The sequence below is a fragment of the Ascaphus truei genome, chromosome 8, assembly GCF_040206685.1.
Source record: "Ascaphus truei isolate aAscTru1 chromosome 8, aAscTru1.hap1, whole genome shotgun sequence".
In the NCBI taxonomy this organism is placed as follows: Eukaryota; Metazoa; Chordata; class Amphibia; order Anura; family Ascaphidae; genus Ascaphus; species Ascaphus truei.
The window spans coordinates 61,996,212-62,020,582 of NC_134490.1; the positions used below are offsets into that span (position 1 = coordinate 61,996,212).

The window sequence follows — 24,371 nt, forward strand, 5'->3', positions numbered from 1 at the left end:
GCATAATATAAACATATTATTGTTTGAGCATCAGTGTTCCTCTAAAATTATAAAGTCAAACTAAAGAGGGAGTTCTGCACGTGAAGATGCCAGTTTCATTAGCTCATATTTCGGCATGGAATTCCATGTGCTTTTTCATTGCTTGGAATGGTGACACGCTGAGGAATCCGTAACGCCCTGGGCATTATGTCCATGATTAAGCCCGTATCACATTAACCCATACACGTTATCTGGAGACTCAAGCAAATGCCTTTGGGTGGGACTAAATGTACAAAACGGGAACTTCAGTTGAGGAAGCCACAAATAAGAATAAACAAAACGAAAGGTCTAGAAAATAATGATTTTTGTCGGTAGATATTAGTGCCATTTTTATTCATAGGCTAGAGCAGATGTTAGCAATTACAACCTTTACTACTCAGGAATGTCCATGATGTAATGCATAAGTTAACTGTGAACCGTGAGACTCAATGTCTGTCCAAGATGAGGCTGCTTGCCATGTGCAAGGCTTTTTAGACTCACCCTCTCTTGGATCTTCCTGGAGTTAATAATACCTCTAAGGAGGATAGTCAGAGGGTTGGTCTTTTAAACAAACTTTTTGCTTTCCTTAACAGTTATCTGTGCAAAGCTTATCAAGTAATAAGAGCCAGCTGCTCCAATTAGATGACATTCTACTTTCCCTCCCACATAATAGGGAACCCCACCTGCTCTTAATCAGTGCTGAATGCAAGTCTGGGCCAAGAGTACACAGCCCTAAACCTTGACCCAGAAAACCGATCTGCATACTCTACATAGATTTGAAAATGAAACATAAATAAAAGGTAACTATAAACTATACCGGAGGTATCCTCCTTGTGCAGCTATCATCAGAGGAGTAAACCCTAGTTCATCTGGAATATCTACTTTCACATGCCTACATTGGGAAAGACAGATAGCACAGTTAATTCTACAAATTGTACAGTTAACACGCTTTACTTCTCATCCATTTTAACATGGATCCCAATAATCTTATGCCTGCCGTATTACACAGCTTTCCAGCACAGCCTGGGTTAAAAGAAGTGCATAGCCAGTAAACCTACTCATAGACTGCTATTTCTACCGTTTGGGTCTCATCCGTGCGAGGTTGGTTGCTGGCTATGCAATGTGAAGCTGATACCTGTGTATAACCAGACAGACTACCCATAAAATAAAAAAATACAGAAGACACAACTTTTCTACAGCATTTCAGGGGATGGATAGGGGGACTGGAGGAGAGAGAGGATAGGAGAGTTCACTATAATCTTCCTTATACACTACAAAACTACCTAACCTATTCGTCTAAATTTAGCATACATTGAACTTGATGGACGTACGTCTTTTTTCAACCTCACCTACTATGTAACTTGGGGTGACAATCACAAATAGTTTAAAGAGTTGTATATTTTTGCATATACAATAAATATCTTTTGATATGTAATTAGTCTTGGAAAACATCTCATCACCAGTTGAATATGTTGTGTTTTTGTGGAATACAATGAAAGAGGGAGCTTACTACAATGGATTATTTTTCTGTCACTATTTCTGCATCATTAAATAGACAACATATGTCATGCATTAATTGCATGTAAATGAGTGGGGGTTTTTTTAGCTGCAATATTTCTGCATAGATAATTCCTGGTTTATATGGCGACAACTCCTAATTTATATTGCATCAAAGTGCATTTTTGCTTGATTTTGTATGGCAAAGCTTACAGTTCAATTAATTGCTCACTAAAAGTAAATTATATTTTAAAATACTTAAACCCGTCTGATTTTTTTTTCTAACACGGCTACTCTTATGCCAATGAATGCATGCTGGTAATTGGGGGTTCTTGTACGAAGCTTGCACTGGCACATGATCCTCCAGAAAGAGTTACAATTAGATGTAATACAAAGATTTGTGTAATTATCATGACAGCATATTGCAGGGGTGGCCAACTCCAGTCCTCAAGGGCACCACCAAGTCAAGTGTTAAGGATATCCCTGCTTCAGCAGTGGTGGCTCGATCAATGGCTCAGTCATTTTGACTGAGCCACCTATGCTGAAGCAGGGATATCCCTAATATCTAACCTGTTGGAAGGTCTTGAGGACAGGAGTTGGCCACCCCTGGCATACTGTATACATAAAGGCCTTTATTTACAAAGTCATGCTATTCCACAAGACACTTCCCAGCCCCAGAAGACACCTTATGACCAATTCACTTGAATGGGTTATAAGGTGTCATGTGGAATAACAACACTTACTAAATATGGGCCATAACGTATAATATACACCATATATTTTAGTACAAACAGTATAGTGTTTGGTTTGTAGAGTGATATAATTTCTAACCCTTTTTGCAGTATGTCAATGACTCTAGCTTCATCATTCATGCTAACGGCTCGATGAAGACCTTCTCCGCTCATTGGTTCTCCTAAAAAGATAAAACATTTTGGCAGGAAAAAATCAATAAAAATAAGAGCTTGTCTCTTACATTACCGTACGAAATAAAAACATTTTTTGGGGGGGCCTTGACAGTTAACCATTGTACTAACCCAAATTATTAACTTCTGTCCTAAAGTTCAACACCTTTTAAACTTACACCGTTATCCCCAATATTCCAGGATTCTGCACACTAGATGTTCCCACTGTTTTAAGGGTGGATTTTGACCATACCTGCAGGTTATATAGTTATATTTAAAATAATTCTTTTAAGGCCTACATGTAGCCTCGCACGAACAATCATTACTAAACTCGATGTAATATCCCCTTGGGCAAAATCTATTTTAAAGTAAAAGTTATGCAGCTTGGCCCAACTGTGTTAGTTACTTACCACTTTGGTGTTTGTCTGTTTTTTTTCAACATTGGCCTTTTAGTGGCTTGTTATGTGTTGTAATAATGGCAGTAATGTCAATATTTTACCTGGCTTTAAAAGAATTGAACCGATCATTATGTTTCAGTGGTTATTTACTAGGTTCCCTCTTTAGCACCATTAGTCAACACGTGTATGTGTATGTGTATGTGTATATATATATTATTTGGGTGAAATATACTATGTAAATATGCCTGAGAGAAGGATGTCAGGGTAAAAGTGAAACACATGGCACTTGGATAATGCTGCGGTCACCATGCATAACCGTTTAAAACATATTCATCTAGTGAGGATCTGTCCAATCGCACCACAGTGCCTCATACCTTGAGACTTAACAACTCTGACAATAAGATTTTTGTTTAAACCGAAAAGCACAGAAAGACAGTACTTGATGCATTACTATTCAATTTAACGCAAGATGAAAAAGGGAAAAAAATAAAATAATGAAAGCAGGGAAAAGTGCCACAAAATAGCACTCTTTTTCCATTGGATAGAAATATTGAATTTTGCTGCAAAGGAAAATGGCGATTTTTCTGCAGGTTTTGCTAGCACAATATAAATGTGCTATAAAACATTCTCCCGAGCTCGGAAATGTCATCTTCCTAAAAAGACATTAATATATCTTCCTCTTAAATAGATTTGTAGCTTAGAAGAAGCACAAAAAAAAAAACATATAAAAATGAAATGAAAGGGATTTAGAAAGCTCATATGATGGAATCCCGGAATCCAACCGCTCAAGCACAATACCTTTTTCAAGAACTGCAGCAGATTGCTTAAGTGCTGCAGTGGTAAGATTAAAGTCCATCAGAGCATACTTTTAGGCATAAGATATAGTAATGTGTTTAGTCACAGTGCTAAATTGTAGCTTTTTTATATAGAAAGCCCCTCAAGTATTTTAAGTAAAACAATGAAGCATGTTATTTACCAAATTACTTGAGTAAACATGATATTCTTTATTACATATCACAATTGTTTTGTTTTTTTATGAACACGCAGGTATGTCTTGGCAGCATTTTCTACATCTCTTAGTGCACCACTTTACCAGCATGTGTGTGAATAAATGGGCATATAAAGGCAACCTAAAGTGCTATTTTCTTGCAAAAAGAGGAGACTTTGGGAATTGTGATAACATTTACAAAAATCAGGATTTAGACTGAACATCTAAGTTATCGAAGGGATAAAAATTCAGCCTTGGAAGAAAAGTTAAATGGGACACAAATAGGTGAATCCTTGATGGAGAAAGATTTAGGGCTGTTTGTTGACAGAAGGCTTAACAATAGCGCCCAATGCCAAGCAATAGCTGGAAAGGCAAATAAACATTATCTTGCATAAAACAGGGTATGGATGGAAGAGAAGAAATCATAATTTTGCCACTGTATAAATCATTACTAAGAGCACACCTTGAATATGGAGTACAGTTTTGGGCACCACTCCATAAAAAAGACATTATGGAACTAGAAAAAGTACAGAGAAGGGACACCAAATTAATAAAACAGATGGAAAAATCTGACTCCTGAGGAAAGGTTAGCTAAATTAGATTTGTTTACATTACAAAAGAGGCGTGTTAGAGGGGATATAATGACTATTTACAAATATATTCAGGGTCAATATAAGGAACTTTCAAAAGAACTATTCATCCCATTGTGTAACTTGTTCATGCTATGATCATTTAAAGTCTATGCAAGGAAATGCCCTGTGGTCAGAACCAAGGACGGGGCAGTATCATATTTTTTTTATAAACTGCGTGAATTTGATTCTGCAAACTGAAAAACTTTTTCAAAAAGTTAAAAAGTTTTAAAAATAGACGAAAGTTAGGTTTTTTTTCATCATTTTTACAAATACTAGATCGACTTCCGGCAAAAATCAACACACTAAATATTTTTTTGTACACCCAAAGACACAACCCCAGCGGAAGGGCCCTCTCTTCGGCCCAGATCCACAGAGTGCCGTTAACTCCGTGCATTATTGAACTTTATTTTTCCTGAGATTAACGCATATCCACAAAACTAATTATTTTCAAAAACAATGGGCCATTGTATAGCCAAGTCACATAGGCTTAAAGCCATGTTCAGTTAGCACTACCTTGGCATTACGGTTGTTTCACCTAAACGTGGTGTTACTCCCATCCAGACCCTAAAATATGGGTTCTCTCTCAACATTAATGGCTGTTATAGTTAACGCAATGCCCTGTCCGGGTGAAAATCTGATTGAACATGATGTCCGCGAGCTCTGAAGATGCATGCCAACACTTAACACGGCGTTAACATCTCCTCAAGTCAATAACAGACCTTGGGTTCTGACTGAGGCCCAGATCCACAATCATTTCCTTCTGTCAGTGCTCCCATATTTCCAACCAGAGGTGCAGATGTGCTAATTATAATAATGTACTAAGCCACCTGACTAATACGCTTTGTAAGCACATTTCCAGGCGATGGGGAACAGGGACAAATTTGTTAATGAAATTGCTAGGTAATTTATTAGATGTAAGTCAAATACAAAAATAGCAGAGTAGAACCTGCTGCTCACACATGCAAAAGCACTTCCCTATTTCTCTATGCCAGGGGAGCTCAATTCCAGTCCTCAAGCCCCCCCAACAGGTCAGGTTTACAGGATATCCCAGCTTCAGTAAAGGTGGCTCAATCAAAAGCTCAGTCGAAGATGAAGAATTTTTCTAGATAATGTAGGCCAATTACCAGCCTGGGACTTTGGGCATCAGCGCACAGGGGCGGCCAACTCCAGTCCTCAAGGGCCACCAACAGGTCAGGGTTTAAGGATATCCCTGATTCAGCACAGGTGGCTCAATCAGTGCAGAAGCTGGGAAATCCCGAATACCTGACCTGTTGATGGCCCTTGAGGACTGCAGTTGGCCACCCCTGGAATAGCATGCAAAGAAGTAATTATGTATTCATTCTTCATTTGCATTCACCACCATTAAAATGAATGCTTACATCTCGCCGCGGTAAACCTCTGCTGCTGCTTTAACACTTGTAGGTAAATAAAATTAGCAGTAAATACCAAAAATGACACATGAATCTTGGCCAAGATATGATTGCCGTTGGCAGCTTTAATTCACTGATTCCCGCATCACCATGAAAGAAATTATATATACACACACACACACCTATATAATTTTTTTTATTATTATTATTTGGGAAATGATAGATGAAAGATGACTACATTTACCTGCTTTGCATTATTTAGTGTTAGTGGATATACAGTGGTGTGAAAAAGAAAGTACACCCTCTTTGAATTCTATGGTTTTACATATCAGGACATAATAACAATCATCAGGATTGTTAAGGCCTCAGCAGGTCTTAAAATTAGGTAAATACAACCTCAGATGAACAACAACACATGACATATTACACCGTGTCATGATTTATTTATCAAAAATAAAGCCAAAATGGAGAAGCCATGTGTGAAAAACTAATGATTCAATAGCTTGTAGAACCACCTTTCGCAGCACTAACTTGAAGTAATCGTTTTCTGTATGACTTTATCACCCTCTCACATCGTTGTGGAGGAATTTTGGCCCACTCTTCTTTACAACGTTGCTTCAGTTCATTGAGGCTTGTCGGCATTTGTTTATGCCCACTCTCTTAAGGTCCAGCCACAGCATTTCAATTGGGTTGAGATCTGGACTTTGACTGGGACATTGCAACACCTTCATTCTTTTCTTTTTCAGCCATTCTGTTGTAGATTTGCTGGTGTATTTGGGATTATTGTCCACTTTTGAATAATCTTTCTCACTGTAGAATGATGGACTTTAAATTGTTTGGAAATGGCCTTATAAACCTTCCCAGATTGATGGGCAGCAACAATTGCTTCTCTAAGATCATTGCTGATGTCTTTCCTCCTTGGCATTGTGTTAACACACACCTGAATGCTCCAGACCAGCAAACTGCTAAAACTTTGGCTTTTATAGAGATGGTCACACTTGCTGATGATCAATTAATCAAGGGCATTTGATTAGCAGCACCTGTCTGCTACCTAGCATCTTAATTCCTATGGAAGCAATAAGGGTGTACTTGGTTTTTCACACATAGCTTCTCCATTTTGGCTTTATTTTTGTTAAATAAATCATGACAGTGTAATATGTCATGTGTTGTTGTTCATCTGAGGTTGTATTTGCTTAATTTTAAGACCTGCTAAGGAACAGATGATTGTTATTATGTCCTGATATGTAAAACCATAGAATTCAAAGAGGGTGTACTTTCTTTTTCACACCAATGTATCCACATTAGAGACAACCATCATTGATCCAACTGGTTGACCTCCTATGGACAACACACATTTTTGACCCTGTCAAGTATTTAAGCACAGCTGGCAACCTAGTAGTCCCATAACACGGAATCGGACATATTGTCGCAGCCAACTCGCTGCCGGTGTTTAGCCGCCAAGGGACCCTTTTGCCATAAAGGTAAGTTAACTTAAGGTGTTTTAGTGGTTAGGTTACAGGGGTTAAAGATAGGGGTTTGGTTTTTAGGGTAGCTAATTAGGGTAAGGGGTTATGGTTTTTAGTGTTTGGGATAAGGGTTTAGGGTAAGGGGTTAAGGTTATTAGGGTACAGGATTTGGACACAGGGTTTTAGGAAATTGGTTAAGGTTTTTAGGGCATGGGATTGGGATAAGGGATTTTAGGAAATTGGTTAAGGTTTTTAGGGTATGGGATTGGGATAAGGGATTTTAGGAAATTGGTTAAGGTTTTTAAGGTATGGGATTGGGGTAAGGGGTTTTAGGAAAGGGGTTAAGGTTTTTAGGGCAAGGGTAGTGTTAGTATTAGGGGATTTTAGGGTAAGGGGTTCGATTAGGGACTTACCTTGGCGGCAAGATGTCCCTGCGGCGAGGTGAGTGGCGGCTAAATGCCAGCAGCAACTTGGTCGCGACCTAATGTCCTAGACTGTTTCATACATGTGTCACATTTAAGGAACAGCTCATCATTCACATTACTACAATGATAATGGTCACAAAACATCCAGACGAACCAACCTGTAATAACTCTATTTATTTTTTATTACGCATTGCTTTTGGAGGATGTTTTTTTTACCACTATTCATTTACTTGTAAATGTTCAATTACAAAACTCCAATGGTCTACATCAGGGGTCTCAAACTCAGTCCTCAAGGGCCACCAACAGGCCAGCTTTTATGAATATCCCTGCTTCAGCACAGGTAGCTCAGTGTGCTGAAGTAAGGATATCCATAAAAGCTGGCCTGTTGGTCACCCTTGAGGCCACCAAGAGTCTCAAAGGACTGACTGAGACCCCTGGTCTACATGATAATATCAGTTAAGATTAGGTGGTGTTGAATGCTTATACTCCCTGATTCCCCAAGAAAAGATTCTGCTTCATTAATGGCCTTGGTGTGAACAATGCCAATATTCCCAGCAATGGAACATTAATTTATCCTTCATGCATACTAAAAAGGCGATCAGCTTAACTCATTTCAATCCGCTTCTCGATTTATGTACGTGCACAATTTCAGTTAGTGACCTAATAAATATATTGCAATAATTCATTTGTCTACAATGAAAAGCAACTGTTCCGGAACTCAAAAACCCGAAACAAAATAGTTTTCTCAAAGGGAATGAAAAAAAAAAAAAGTTCATTTATTTGTTTGTTTCAAAGTCTAAATAATGGATTCATTTACTACAAACGTGATGCAATCTACTTTAAAACCGGAATAGAGTAAAATGTAAACAGCTGGCTAACATAGCTTTGGGGGGGGGGAGACTTTAAATTGTTTCTGCTGGTTGTGTACTTTGCAACATTTGGTGTAGTTGCTCCGGTGATGAATATAACATTGTAATACTTAAGTATTGTACAAGATCACTTGAGCTTGGGGAAAGGTACCCTTTTTAACTACAGCATTTCAGTACTGTAGTGCAGGGGTGCTCAACCCCAGTCCTCAAAACCCCCAACAGGTCAGGTTGTAAGGATATCCCAGCTTCAGCACAGGTGGCTCAATCAGTGGCTCAGTCGAACCACTGCTCAAGCCAATTAACTTTCCATTTGATCTGCTGTAGAAGCTTTGCAAATAAACATGTGTTCATAACATCCCGCTTTGCTGGCCATCCTACTCTTGCCTTGGCTTTTTTATGAGAAAGGTATTGGACCATCTCCTTTAGTTGGAAAAAGCCTGAATATAGTCAAAACATTTTGCTAGTGGGCTACAAAGATAAGGCTCAAATATGGCAGCAGTATCACTACATTTTGAGTAGAATTTGAACCTATAACTGTATGCATAGTTCTTTTAATTTTGTCTTCTAAATCACATTTTTGGTTGGGATACGAGTGTCCTGTGATGACAAGTAATCATAGGATTGCTTCCATGAGCTACCAATACTTATTATATATAGTCTTAAGATTAACCGTCCTTGCGGTTTATAACCCTACCTGACCTGGAATCATAAAAGGAATAATGGAAATTCAACCACAAATATTAAGGATATAACTGCACCTCCGAGGTCTGGTGGCTGGAATAGACCATTTGACCTTAGTTTTCATGGCTCATACATTGCATACATCATAGATTTTATTGCAGCCTCGGCCATGGTTAATTTTATATTGAAAACAAACCTTTGCCCAAAACAAACAATATAATTTGGGCACATTTGTTTTTGTTTAATACAAAAGAAAAAATATCGGTAACGAAGAAACAAATAAACATATGGAGCAAAAATGTCACACATGGTATCATATTTTTTCAGATGCTTCTATATACGCAAAGATAAATGGCCGTTTAATCATTATGACACAAGTGAATCAATACTGCATGTTACATGTTGGCCATGTGCTATATGTTGTTTTGTAGGCAGTTTAGATTCAATGGACAGTTTGTGTATAATACGGCCATGACATTATCTCGTTTGCTGTTGGATGTTGATGAAAAAGTGTTACTTTTACAAGAATTGTGATTTAATAGTAAATAACAGTCCTTGGGCTTACTTGTTGTTGATACTGAAACTACAGGACTATATTCGTATTCACCATTACGTCCTGTAACCTTCAGCCTAAACCTATAAGGGGCACTGGGCTCAAGGCCTTCAACCACATGCTGCTTGGAGTGTCCCCTGTGCAATAAAACAAAATGGCAGATTAGTACAAAGAAAGTCAATTAAAAGTGTTCACATTCATCTTCTGAAGTGAAAATAAACCACCTATTCTAGGAGTGGTTAACTCCAGTCCTCAAGGGCCACCAACAGGTCAGGTTTTCAGGATGTCCCTGCTTCAGCACAGGTGACTCAGTAGAAGACAGGGCTAGAATCTCCCACTTTAATGTGTGCTTACTAATGCATCCCAAGATATCATACACTGTAGTTAGTACTTAGGCATCATTGCATGACATTTGGTCATTTCAGATCCTTGGAAGCCTCCTTGGGGCTCCATTTTTCTTCGACTAAGCCACTGTGCTGAAGCAGGGATATTCTGAAAGCCTGATCTGTTGGTGGCCCTTGAGGATAGGAGTTGGCTATGCCTGCTCTATTCTAATTCTGTATTCATGGCAACGTGTTTTTCAATCATTTTCACAAAAGGTAGCTTCAAAGGAAAAGGGAGCATATCACGATTTTCTTTAATTAAAATTCACCCCGATAGAATTCTTAATAGTTTGCGGCCTTTGTTAAATAAATGGGCTAATGAAATATTTACAGTGCTCAATGGAGCTGCCAACAGCCTTGTGTCACCAACTGCACAAACATATCAGCCGTCTTATCTGTAGCTTCATCATCTTGGACCAAAAATTATTTTTCCTACGATGCTCTGTGGCATTTTTTATTTTTTTTAAAGTACTGAAACCTGTAATATAGAAATCAAGCAGTCTCAAGAGACCATATACAAGGTCAACATTAACAATCTAATTCTGCCACCTAGTGGCTACTGTTCATATTGTCCATAAATTAGACGGATTTTCTTTGTATTAGCATCCTAATTAACGAAGATTCAAAATAATCAATATTTTTTTTAAGGTGGGTCTGGACAACTGACGGTATATAATGGCTGGAGTTGAAAAGCAAGTGTGGATCCCAGAAGGGTGGATACTGCATTATGTTTGCTACCCATAAAGGTAATTTGGAGTCCATCAATGGCGGTGAAATGTTGGGAAAGATAACCGAGAAAAATTGTTTATTCCACAGTTTCCATTCTACACCACATTTAACAATACAATACACACTTGTGATTAAAAAGCAATAGGAATCATGGAGATAAAATATATATAAATAAATTATACGTGTTGAAACGCACAATTACTGCTAATTAGATGGTTTAGCAGTAATTGTAGTGAAGAATAACATAGCAGATTTTTTTTATCATAGATACTATATTTATCCTTTTTCTATTCACGTGTACTGAAAACCTTGAAATGGCTGATCTGCAGGAAAGAAATGTTAGAATGAGAAATGAAGCAACCTTGTTCCAATGTATTATTTAGTACTGTATATCAGGGTTAAGACCCTGTGATTGTTGTTCTACTGCTGTGCTGCCTATGCAATTGCTGACCAGTCTACATTCTAATAAATAGCTTCAGTTATAATACCAATAGTTTTCTTCTTTATTGCTGGCAGTGGCACTGTACACCGCTCTGAATGTAAAATATTAAAGGCAAAATAGGTTCTTGGTATGTAGATCGGGCGGTCTTCCATTGTAAACTCTTAGATTATTTACGCTTTAGGTTTACAGTTACGTTTGGTACACTTAACCTGTCACCATATTATAACAACGTCAAGCGTTCTGTAAAGCACTAAGAACAGAAAATGAGACGGTGCTCCACTGGACTTCTGTGAATAATGGTGCTGGTTTATTGAAGGTTCGACAATTCGGTCCTACTTTGGACCTTTATCAAGACCTTCATCTTGATAAAGGTCCAAAGTAGGACCAAAACGTTGATCCTTCAATAAACCAGCACCATTATTCACACAAGTCCAGTGGAGCACCGTCTCATTTTCTGTTCCTGCTGCGATTCTCATTCAATGTAGAAGCCAGTGCACTTGTGGCAGTGCTTGAAGAAACTACTATAGCAGGGGAGCGCAAACTTTTTCCCTGCCCCCCCTGCCGGCAGTTCCCCTCTCTCCACGCCCCACCCTCTTAACCTTTGCTCCGGCGGCGGCATGACGTCACGTCACCATGGCAACGTGACATCCCATGACCTAGCGGCGCCATGGCGCCGCGTTGCCATGGCGACGCGTGTAAGACGCCGCCGGATCCGAGGTAAGTGAGGTTTACAGAGGCCTTCACCGCTTCCCCGGCATTTAATAATCTGTAAACCCTGCGCCCCCCGCAGTCAGTCCCGCGCCCCCCAGTTTGTGCACTGCTGTACTATAGTATAGTGCCCCTATGCCCCATTTGTTTCATTCTGCAAAACACTAAGTACATGGTTTGCGTTATGTAAGTAAATTGTTGTGCAGCATATGTTGTCGTCATATACTGTAGATAAAATATAATAATTACACCACAAAATGAATTGTCTAGAGCACGGGTCTCCAAACTACGGCCACGGGGCCACATCAGGCTCCCCACAAGATTTTATCCGGCCCGCAGCAACTTTAAATATATATAGTTTTGCTCATTATATATAATTTCCCAGTCTAAGCATGGCATCCTTTCTTTGTAATTGTCACATTTCTCTTTCGTTCTGAATCAAATCATGCCGATTACACCAAAATGATCCAAATAAAACGTATTCATTCATTTATAAAATATATAAAAAGATTTTTTTTCTTTGGCCCGTGAAAATGTGTAGACTATACAATGTGCCTCATACTGAGAAGTTTGGAGACCACTGGTCTAGAGTTACAAAAAGCTCAAAATGAAACAGTCTAGTTCAAGGTTTCTCAATTTATTTTCCAAAGTGAACACTTATTTATCTGATCCAATTGTTAATGTACCCCTTCAGTTTATCTGTAGTTTAGTTCATTAAGGTTCCTATAAAAGCAGTTAGAAGATTTAATTATAAACCCAGTAATCACCAAGTAATTACATTTAAATTCTATTATCATCATCATATGGAAAGTAAATATAATTGTAATTTACATGTGTTTTCTACCACAGTGTTTTAAATTACACAATAATCATTCATCAACAATATACTAAACCACGTCCTAATTTAGAAAACAAAAAGCACAGAGCGCACCAAGTTGAAATAATATTATAATAAAAGTGAATACAAATAACAAGTATCAACTTGCATATAATGAATCTGTTATCCAGTGAGATCTTACGTGGTACAGTCCAAGCTGCCCCGTCCGTGGGTAGAAGGGAAGCAACGCCGAGCTCGTCTGACGAAGATTAGTCTGCGAAACATGTTGTGGTAAGTAAGAGCGCTGTGGACACTGCATGCAAATCAGCACCTTGGCTAATTGCCACTTGACTTGAGAGACTGAGAACTTGGGAGACGTGCCCAAAACAGCACACGGACCGCGCGGTACTGCGCATACCCGGAAGTAGCATTGCAGAGCAAAACAGAGACACTACTCGATTCCAGCGCGCAGGACAGACTGTCTCGATCTCGGCGTTGCTTCCCTTCTACCCACGGACCAGGGCAGCATGGACTGTACCACTTACGATCTCACTGAATAACAGATTCATTATATGTAAGTTGATACTTGTTATTTGTATTCAGTTTTATTATAATATCATTCAACCTCGGTGCGCTCTGTGCTTTTTATTTTTCTATGACTGGTCTACCTGTGGAGTAATCCTCGGTGGATCTTCAGTGGAGAAGGGGAATATCTCTACGCACAGAAGCAGCAAAAGGAAGGAGTTGGTTTACACCAGGGACTGTAGGAAGCATGAGCACGGATCAATAACCCCCTTTCCACGTCCTAATTTAACTGGTGGGGAATCCTTCAGGATTTTCTGAGACACCCAGGAGTGGCACTGCACCTTGTTTAAGAAACACTAGTCTAACGATTATGCTAAAAGTTTGTAATAGTCAAGGAACCATCATTTTATTCCTGGTCCATCCAGGGGAAGAAATCCCAACATTAAATACATTTTATGCTTTAGTTTTGCATAAATTGTAAAGCACATTCTATTGGAACTGCAGATATTTCCCCTTATGTACTAAGCTGTGCTATTCGATTTCATTTACAGCTCTTTCATAATGGGATACAAGTTATCTTATGGAAGAGCAACGTTTAGGAAACATAGGTCAATGAACCTCAATTACATCTGATGCTTTCATCAAATAAAGCTCTATTACTACAGTTCCTGTGAAAATGTCTCTAGTTTAAGATTATGGGGCCTTTGTTACAAAGTCTTCCCACTGATAAACCGGGACAAATGGGGGCAACACGACTGCACCAGATTTATCAAAGAAGGTGGTCTCATAGGAAGCTATGTAACATTTTCTGTTGCTAAATCTGTTGCGTTTTTTTGCTCCGGTTTTGCATCCAGTAGACTTAGGCCTCTGTCCCAGTGTCTACTGCTCGCTCGCTGCAGCGTGCGCTGCGCGTGCAGCAGCAAGGACTGGGGCCGCAGCCTTAGCCCACCATACTGTCAATGTACATCAAGTCTGTAACCATATTAAAACACATTGGAGTATATGCAAAAAGCTCCTAGGCTTGTTTCAATTTCCTTCTACACCAGGGCTGGGAAACTCCAGTCCTCATAGGCCCCCAACAGGTCAGGTTTTCAGGATATCCCAGCTTCAGCACAGATGGCTCACTCTATGAGGAATGGAGTTGCCCACCCTTGTTCTACACAAATAAACGATGTTACAGACGACAACTTTCTCTCTGTGCAATGTATTTATGTTTGGATATTTTACCAGGAAAGATACATTGAGACATCTAGTTTCTAAATTACAAATGGCAAGTAATTAATTGTAAGACTGAATTAGGTAATACTCAGGTCTTTTAATTGTGTCATATATTCAAGGGTGCACCATGGTCTCGGATTATGCCTTTTCGCCTTCAGAGCTGAAATATTCTATGTATTGTAGTGTTCAGTGCTTTTAAATACACACACGTACCAATATATTTACAGCATATTTTAGTAGGGCATATAGTAACAGGCAGTAAAGGAGGATAACATTTCTATCCAGTTTAAACTAGATTGTTGTTGAAAATAAAGGCTGTTAATCCACCACAAAACATCCTCTTCTTTGTAATTAGGATTAACATGTACAGTAGTAATGAGGATAAGCGTCCTACCGAATGCAACGTGTGTATCAGACGCTTTTTTATTATCAGGGGTAGGGAACAATTGTAATGTTCTCTACCTCAACATAAATTGCAGGTAAGCACAAAGTGGCAACGCATCCCTTTAAAGGCATAATCAGCTACATTACAGTACACTTTCTAATCTTTCAATTTGCCACAAAACTGCCTGCATATATTGTACTAGCTGAGAGACCCGGCGTTGCCCGGGATGTAAATGCGTAATAGGTAGTATTATTTATAAATCGTGGAACAATAGGTGAGTATTTGTTGTAAAGGTTGGATAATAATGTTGAAAAGAAAGATGGAATAAAATGTAATACGATGTTGTTTAAAAATGGTTTATTGTAAACACACCAGAGTACAATGTATATTTTGGTGACATAACAGATGTAAAAATGTGAGGCGTGTGTCCTGCTAGGGTGTGAGGCAGCGGGTGGCGCGTGGGTTGTGAGTGCTGTCTGTGAGTGGGGGTCCTGCTAGGGTGTGAGGCGGTGGGTCAGTGATGTCGGTGTGTAGGGGCGGGAGGCAGCAGGTGTGTGTGGCGGCAGGTATGTGTCGAGTGTGGCGGGTGTCTGTTGAGTGCGTGCAGCGGCTGTGAGGCGGCGGGTGAAAGGCAGAGGCGGGCGGAGTAAGGGTGGGTGAAAGGCAGAGGCGGGTGGGCGCGAAAGCAGAGGCGGGAAGGCAGGGGTGGGTAGGCGGGAAGGCGGGCAGGAAGGGGAGGGGGGGAAAGGGGAGGGGGGGAAAGGGGAGGGGGGGAAAGGGGAGGGGGGGAAAGGGGAGGGGGGGGAAAGGGGAGGGGGGGGAAGAGGGGGGAAGGGGGGGAAGGGGAGGGGGGGAAGGGGAGGGGGGGGAAAGGAAGGGGGGGAGGGGGGGGAAAGGAAGGGGGGAAGGGGAGGGGGGGAAAGGGGAGGGGGGAAAGGGGAGGGGGGGAAAGGGGAGGGGGGAAAGGGGAGGGGGGAAAGGGGAGGGGGGAAAGGGGAGTGGGGGAGGAGGGGGGGAAAGGGGAGGGGGGAAAGGGGAGGGGGGGAAAGGGGAGGGGGGAAAGGGGAGGGGGGAAAGGGGAGGGGGGAAAGGGGAGTGGGGGAGGAGGGGTGGAAAGGGGGGGGAGGAGGGGTGGAAAGGGGAGGGGGGAGGGGAGGGGGTGGAAAGGGGAGGGGGGAGGGGAGGAAAGGGGAGTGGGGGAGGGGGTGGAAAGGGGAGTGGGGGAGGGGGGGGGAAAGTGGAGGGGGGGAGGAAAGGGGAGTGGGGGAGGAAAGGGGAGTGGGGGAGTGGGGGGGGGAAAGGGGAGTGGGGGGGGGGAAAGGGGAGTGGGGGAGGGGGGGGGAAGTGGAGGGGGGGAGGAAAGGGGAGTGGGGGAGGAAAGGGGAGTGGGGGAGTGGGGGGGGGGAAAGGGGAGTGGGGGGGGGGAAAGGGGAGTGGGGGAGGGGGGGGGAAGGGGAGTGGGGAAGGGGAGTGGGGGAGGGGGGGAGGGGAGGGGGGAGGGGAGTGGGGAAGGGGGGAAGGGGAGGGGGGGAAGGGGATTGGGGGAGGGGGGGGAAAGGGGAGTGGGGGGGAAAGGGGAGTGGGGGGGAAAGGGGAGTGGGGGGGGAAGGGGAGTGGGGGGCGAAGGGGAGTGGGGGGGGGAAGGGGAGTGGGGGGGGGAAGGGGAGTGGGGGGGGGAAGGGGAGTGGGGGGGAAGGGGAGTGGGGGGGGAAGGGGAGTGGGGGGGGAAGGGGAGTGGGGGGGGAAGGGGAGTGGGGGGGGAAGGGGAGTGGGGGGGAAGGGGAGTGGGGGGGAAGGGGAGTGGGGGGGAAGGGGAGTGGAGAGCAGTGGGCATATGTATTGTCATAATTTATGTATGTGCATGCCCCCCCCCTCTGGGCGTCCGTCCCCCCGCTGTTTTGGCGGGTGGTCGCTCCCTCGTTCCCCGTGACTCGCCCCCCCCCCTCCTGAGGGGAGGAGGGTGTGTGTGTGTGTGTGTGTGTGTGTGTGTGTGTGTGTGTGTGTGTGTGTGTGTGTGTGTGTGTGTGTGTGTGTGTGTGTGCCCTGTCTGTGTATCTCAGTGTGTGTGTGTATCTTTGTGTGTGTCTCAGTGACACACTGTGCCTGTGTGTGTCTGTGTGTGTGTGTGTGTGTGTGTGTGTGTGTGTCCTGTCTGTATATGTGTGTCCTGTCTGTGTATCTCAGTGTGTGTGTGTATCTGTGTGTGTCTCAGTGTGTGTGTATCTTTGTGTGTGTCTCAGTGTCCTGCCTGTGTGTGTCTCCGTGTGTGTGTGTGTGTGTGTGTGTGTGTGTATCTCTGTGTGAGTGTGTGTGTCCGGCCAATGAGAGGTGTGCGGGGGCGGGCCAAGGGAGCCAATGAGATTGCCGCTAGGGACACAGGGAGGGACACAGGGAGACACATACAGACACGGACACATAGAACACTTTCACAAATATATAGTAGATTCTGGCAGATTGCCCTATCGGGCATTCGGGCTTGACCAGGTGGGCTGGTGCCGCCGGCGTGCCACATCACGCACACCCGCTGTGGGCCGGTGCTGCGCTATGCATTGCGGTTTGCAGAGGCCCCATGATTTTCCTCACAACAATGAAACTGATTGCAGAGGGAGAGAGCGGTGTCTCTGTAAGACTTACCTTTTCCGGAGTGGCCCTCCTCCATCGACGTCATGGCAACATGTTGACATGACAATGCGCCGTCAAGACGTCTCACGACGCCGCTGGAGGTAAGCAGGTAAGTGAAATGCCCTGGGCCCCATTTCACCTCCAATCCACCACTGATTGTACTATATGTTTCTTGTAATAATCTTTTTCTGTAACCTAAGCACTGTACTATGTTTGTATATTACATCTCAAATGTAATAAGTAATGTTTTGGGCCCTAATTGAACTTTGCACATTTTTGTGGAGAATAATTACATTGGTCAGGCACATTTTGCTACAATAGATTTTTGTGCGCTAATGACATATTTTGCTTAGTAAAACAGAGACTTTGCAAGTACATCTTGATATCTCTTTGGTGGTAGCAACAACAAGGTGATATTTGTGAGAGTTTGAGGGGAGATATTACTCGAGAGACCCTGCGGAAGTGAAAAGTGAGTCAGCTAGACAGCTGTAGGTATTAACCGTTGTCACATATACAAGTCATGTGCTCACAGGTGTGCAAATGGTTTTGTCACTTTTTTTACCCTACTATTCACGCCGGTTGGCGTTAGGCGTGCACCAAAGGCATTTTTGCAAGACAGTGTCCAGAGAGTGCATCTTATCTTCTCCCATCTCCTGCTACTTTTTTTTTCCCCCCTCACCATAACTTTTTTAATGCCTGGTTATACTTTCCACAAAAAAAATATACATTTCCACATTTAAACACGCCAATTCCGATTTCTATACCACAAAAGAGGCAATTCTATACATTTCTTCAGAAATTTAAGTTTTTGTCCAAAAAAAAACCATATAGACAACATTAAGTGTTTTGACCAAAAAAAAAACGCTTTGGCATATAACGTATTTGACCTATTATAGGGCAACCCCCTAATTTCTGTTGTAGCTGGAAATAAAAAAATTTTTACACACACACACACACACTGTCTCTCTCTGTCTGTCGGTTTGAGCTGCCACAACAAACATGGCTGCTTCAGGCCCCCAAAGAGGAGCTTCCTCCATTTTACCCTCCTACCTCATACATCCGACAGCTGATTGGCTCGCAAAGTGGGCGGGCTTGATTTATAAGGCGAATATGTACTTTTCAACTTAACTTTATTGAAAAAAATGTCGCCTTATAAAATCAGCCAAAACCGGCATATAGAATAAGGCCCAAATACTTACGAGTAAATAGTGCCATATACATGTGTTTTAGCATCCTCTTCTTCAATTGAAAATTTCAGCCAGTCATGAGTAGATCCTTTTCTTTGCAAAGTACTGTTGATATCCCAGTATAGTTCAATGCTTTGATGGCTCACTTTTCCCACAACCGGTGGATCAGGTTTTTGAAGAAAATCTTCACCTGGAACGAATATATTATATATATATATTTATTTTTAAATAACATTGCATTAAAAGAAAAATTAGAATGTAGAAGGAATTATCAGATATAGACCAGAGAAATGGGAATTGTAAATGTGCAGTAATTAGTTTGGTTATCCTTACATAATGTCAGGTCTTGCATTTGTCTGAAATAATTAAAAACTGTATATTGATTTATATAGGTTTAGCTCAAGAGCATAAATTAGCATGTATAAGCCTCTGACAGCTAATTACATTAGAGATCATGAAGTTGAGCTCGGGCAGTGAATCAACCCAACTGCATAAGGGGAATACAAAATATACTAAGAGATACACTTAAAGCCAAGGCACTAGTGGAATACTACTGACGTGGTGTACTTCAACAGAAAAGAGCACATTTTTCAAATACAATAATACATTATTATCCTGAAATCAGCCTATTTACAACCCATCACTTGAGTGATATGCAGTTTTCCTGGGAATAGCCTGAGAATGAAGCGTTTGCAGATTTGAAATGGATGTTCGTCATAAAATGAACATGTGACGGCAATGACACAGTACGACACAAAGGTAATGCTGTCATTTCTGTTGTTGTGCCAACAGAACAAAACCGTATGTGGTACAGTCCAAGAAAAATTGATGGCTATAAAAGTAAAGAATATAGAACATTACAGGAAAACGTATCATTTCCTATTGACATAATACCTAAATTAGTTCTTGCATACAATATGTGGCTACACATTAATATTGTGTTTTAATGTATATTACATGCAAAATGGTTTTCTGTGATAGTATTATTGGGTTGGGTATGTCATTGTCTGCCATTTACTGAGACACTAGCATTTGCTCTATAAAATGTAGGTATAAGAGCACAAAGAACATTTTATGTTACTCTATAACAAAACGGGGAATGAGTACAAAAATTAGTTTCGTAAATTCATATTCACAAACAGTATAGAGCAACCAACATATAATTAAAAAATGATTACGTGCAACGTTCTGTATTTTTGTAGTCCGGGCCGGATTAAGACCTTTAGCGGCCCTAAGCACTTAAAAGATTTTGGTGCCGCCATATACATCTAATTCAAAATATAAACAATAATAAACGGTAATAAACCGTAAAATAAAAATGTATTTTTCGAAATGAAACAAAACTTACAGCAAGATGAAAAATAATGTTTATTTTTGTATACTTCCACTTTATTTATATTTGAAAAGTGTTCTCCTACTTTTTCTACTGTAATTGCAAAGTCTTTGATCAGATCCTCAAAACTAATCTTACATAACACATCTGCTTCTATACTTAGTAGAGATAAGGCATCCAGCCTGCCTTGTTGCATAGTTGTTCTGTTAATTTTTTTTTATATACTTCAACTGAGAAAATGAACGCTCAGCTGAGCAGTTTGTGACCATTAATGTTAAAAAAAATAACAAAAGCAAATGTCTACATTTGAAAGACACACTCAAAATTGTCTTCTACAATTAAATCCGGCAATGGAAAATGTCTGTGGTGCTCCCTTTCCCTTGATGCCCTAATCACGTGCATATTTTGCTTAATAGTTAATCCAGCCCTGTTTGTCGTGTAACAATCCCAAGATGCAATGTTTCTTTTGCATTTCCATTTGTTGAGAACAATTTCAGAGAATTTGGCACTCGAGTAAACATTTGATCATTTAAGCTCTGTTCAGTGAAACTGGCTGCCTGAGCTTTGGTTTACAAAAGTAGCAAGTTATTTAGCAGGCGGTCGATAAATACATCTGCTGGAGGCTCACATGTGAATAGTGTCTAATGTATATGAAATCTATTGATGGCTTTTTCAAGTTCAGATCAATATGCATTTATGGTTTAAATGTTAGTAGATATTGTTACTAAGGTAGATTGAAATAGATATGTATTGTTTTCTATATCAATGCATTCACCATATTTCGGAAAAAATGGCAGGTCCTTGCTTTCTTAAGAGGTAGTAAGGTCTAGAATTAAATGTTATGGACAACTGTGTATAATCCCCTTCTCACCCCTGAATCAACCAAAATCTACTCCCTCATAATATTGCACCTTAATGTCCATCTGCTGCTCATCTTCTCTCCTGTCTGACCCCAATCCAGTACATTCTAAATGCTGCTGCCAGACTTATCTATTAAACACACACACACACACACACACACACACACACACACAAAACTCCTCATCTGCCTCCACTCTATGCACTTTCTAACTAACACTGGATATCCATAATCAAGTTCAAGATTCTAGTCCTCACATATAGTCTCCACAATGCTCATCATCAAATATTCCCACACACGCCCTCTCTGCGATGTTCATTATCTCTTCCTCTTCACCTTCCCCATAACTTGCTCCCACTTCCGCCTCCAAGACTTTCCCCGGACTGTGCTACGCCTAGGAAAGAATACAACATCAAGCTCACTCTCCTCCCATTCAAATCTGACCAAAAACTCACTTCTTTGAGGAATGATGAACATGAACATGGAAACATGATATTAATATTAATTGATTGGAAGGGAAATACAAACCCTACTACAACACTTGCTCATGTAATTTTCACCAAATTTGGCTAATTTACCAACACCTGAACTGACATCAAACATGCAATAACCCAGCCCAAATGGTAGACTTCAAACCTTTTTCACGATTTGCTCCTTAATTGTGGAACTCCCTGCCCAACCCAGCATTCGTCAATCCGCATCCCTCCCCATCTTCAAGCTACGCCTAAAATCTCACTTCTTCATCGAAGCACTGAGAATACTCCCTGCACTCTGGATACACTTACCTGCCCCTTTAAATATTCTTGCTACTGCACGTGCTCCTGTTATATTCTGTAAGTCTCCCTTCATTCCATTTACATTGTAAACTCTGTAGGGAAAGGAGTCCCTAATTCCTTTTGTTTAACTTCCTGTTTAAAGCACCTGTGTAACCTTTGTAAAGTGCTGCGTACATTGGTGGCACTTTCTAAATAAACATACACACACATTTATTTATGTATATCTTTATTTGTATAACTCCATCCATGTACATAGCAGTAGTACACATAACAAAATAATGAGACATAATGGGAATAAGTGCCTGTCCTGAAGAGCTTACAATCTAAGTGGTGAGTATGGATAATTTACAGAGACAGCAGGGGGGTGTTCTAGTAAGTGCGTGGGCGAGTAGTCATGGTGGATATATAGTACTACCCAAAGGAGCTACACAAATGCTACATTAAGAGGTCTGTTTTAAAGCAGCACAACTGGTGACACTTTTTTTTTTTTTTTTTAATAGTTTTGAAACAGGGGGTCTCCGAAGCTGAACTGCGTTAATTTTAAGCTCCGCTGGCACCCTGCTTCCCAAGATACTTACTTCGGAAGAGGGTGCCGGTATCTCTTTGCAGTTTAAATGTCACGTGGGCCAATAGGAAGCCTCAAGGGATGACGTCACGGCTACCTATTGGAACGCGTGACGCGGGACATTTAAGCTACCATTTTGATAACCCCACTAGCCCAGCCAGAGCTGCTACTGGCACCCCTTCCGAGGTGCAGAAAGTATCTCAGGAAGCAGGGGGTCCCTGGAGCTGAAATTCCAGGTGTGGGGCAGTAAGTGAGAAATGTTTTAGACGAGAGAGGTATTTAAATTGAATAAAAAGTCAGAGAGGGATTTCAGCAGAAGAGAAGCAGAAACAGGAAAGAGTAAAATGATTCTAGCTTCAGCATTTAGGATAGATTGTAGGGTAGACAGGTGAGAGGCAGGAAGGCCGGACAGTAGAAGGTTACAATAGTCAAGACGGGAGAGAATCAGGGCCTGTGTTACACTTTTAGCAGTAGAGCAACAGAGGAAAGGACATATCTAAAAGTCAAAGTTAAAAAGCTTCTTAAAATAGGTGTATTAACGAAATGCAAGGTCAAACCACAACTATATTTGCACAAATGTGCATACCTAATGGGACATATTTTAGAAAGCGCATCCACCATAGAACTGTTAACTTGGCCTTTGTTACTGGCTAGTGAAGGAATACATTGTGACGTGCCTCTCAATCATAGGTGTTAACTAGAAAACGTGTGGCTACAAGATCTAGTTAGTCACTTAAAACGCAATTTCTCAGCCTGCTTTCACACTGATGTAACAGCCTCTAATTCTCAGAAATCACACTGAATTGAAATAGGTTTCTATGAATATATGTGTGATAGTGTTATGCACATTTTTTTTTTTTTTTTTTTAAAGAAAATCATTAGTTTGTTCTTCAGACATCACTGGCTTTACATGTTACAATAAAAGAAAAACATAAGAGAGCAATTGTAACACAAATCCGTTATATTCGTGCATGAGAACCACAATAGTCTGTCCTATTAGTGATCTCTACTATTCAATATTTTTTATACGAAAGGCTACTCTCCTTTTTCCATGTAAAGCATACATATCCTGATTTTAACCCTTTGTTTGCAAGAGGTGCTGCGGCCCGTCGCAAATCGCAATCATATGACCGTTCCTCAGAGCGATCAAGTGATTGCGCCGTCACTTAATCCGGGAAACAGAAGGAGTCCTCTTCAATTTCCCTGCATTGCAGCGCAAAACCCGATCTGCCCTGGAAAAAGAGCACAAAACGGTGATGGCGTAGCCACTACATCATGGCGCCCATGGAGTGCTCGAAGTAGTGCAGGAGTCCTCAAGGGCCACCAACAGGGCAGGTTTTAAGGATATCCCTGCTTCAGCACAGGTGGCTCAGTCTTCGACTGCATCACCTGTGCTGAAGTAGGGATATCTTAAAACCTGACCTCTTGGCGTCCCTTGAGGACTGGAGTTGGCCACCCCTGACATAGTGACTACGTCATGGGGTGCATTATCCAGGCTCGCTCTGAATGTGTACCAGCACCTACCGTCACCTTTTTCTCTTGCGTTCTCCCCCTGCTCCTCATTTCTGGCAGCATCTTCTTGTAACAACGCGTTTTATATTACAAAAAAAGCACTGGCTATAACTTGTCACATTAAATCCCTGCGTTAACTTTAACGGGCCGCTGTGAAAACGCATTGTTAGGGGGAATGCCTCTTTTGGATCCCTTTAGCACGAACATCCGTTATAGTTGACGCAATGCCCTTTCTGGCCGAACCCGAACTGAAGTGTGTTATTATGCTTTGAAGATACCCGTGTCTGCACTTTACGAGTCGCTAACTAAAGTTAGCGCCTTGTTAAGTAAATATCGGACCTCTGTGGATCTGGACCCAAGTAGAATAAAGACTGTTTGTGTGACAATGCAAAAAATAATAAGCCTGCATTATGGTTTATATTCCTTGCAGCAAAAATAAATTTCGTTTCATTGCACTTATTAACAGTTTCTTAAATATCTGTAAGTGTTTTGTACTCGTATCGGTGTCATT

General features: G+C 41.3%; 1 protein-coding gene across 4 annotated transcripts in view; it reads right to left on the reverse strand.

Moving 5' to 3' along the window:
* Positions 1 to 24,371, reverse strand: part of FANK1 (fibronectin type III and ankyrin repeat domains 1) — a 69,882-nt gene that overhangs the window by 14,375 nt on the left and 31,136 nt on the right. For all 4 annotated transcript variants that reach the window (XM_075612261.1, XM_075612263.1, XM_075612262.1 and 1 more), the window contains exons 2-5: positions 18,828 to 19,005; positions 9,812 to 9,936; positions 2,347 to 2,428; positions 836 to 910 (exon numbers count right to left, since the gene is read on the reverse strand). In XM_075612261.1, coding sequence (XP_075468376.1) covers positions 836 to 910; positions 2,347 to 2,428; positions 9,812 to 9,936; positions 18,828 to 19,005 — 460 coding nt within the window. The remainder of the gene's footprint in view (positions 1 to 835; positions 911 to 2,346; positions 2,429 to 9,811; positions 9,937 to 18,827; positions 19,006 to 24,371) is intronic.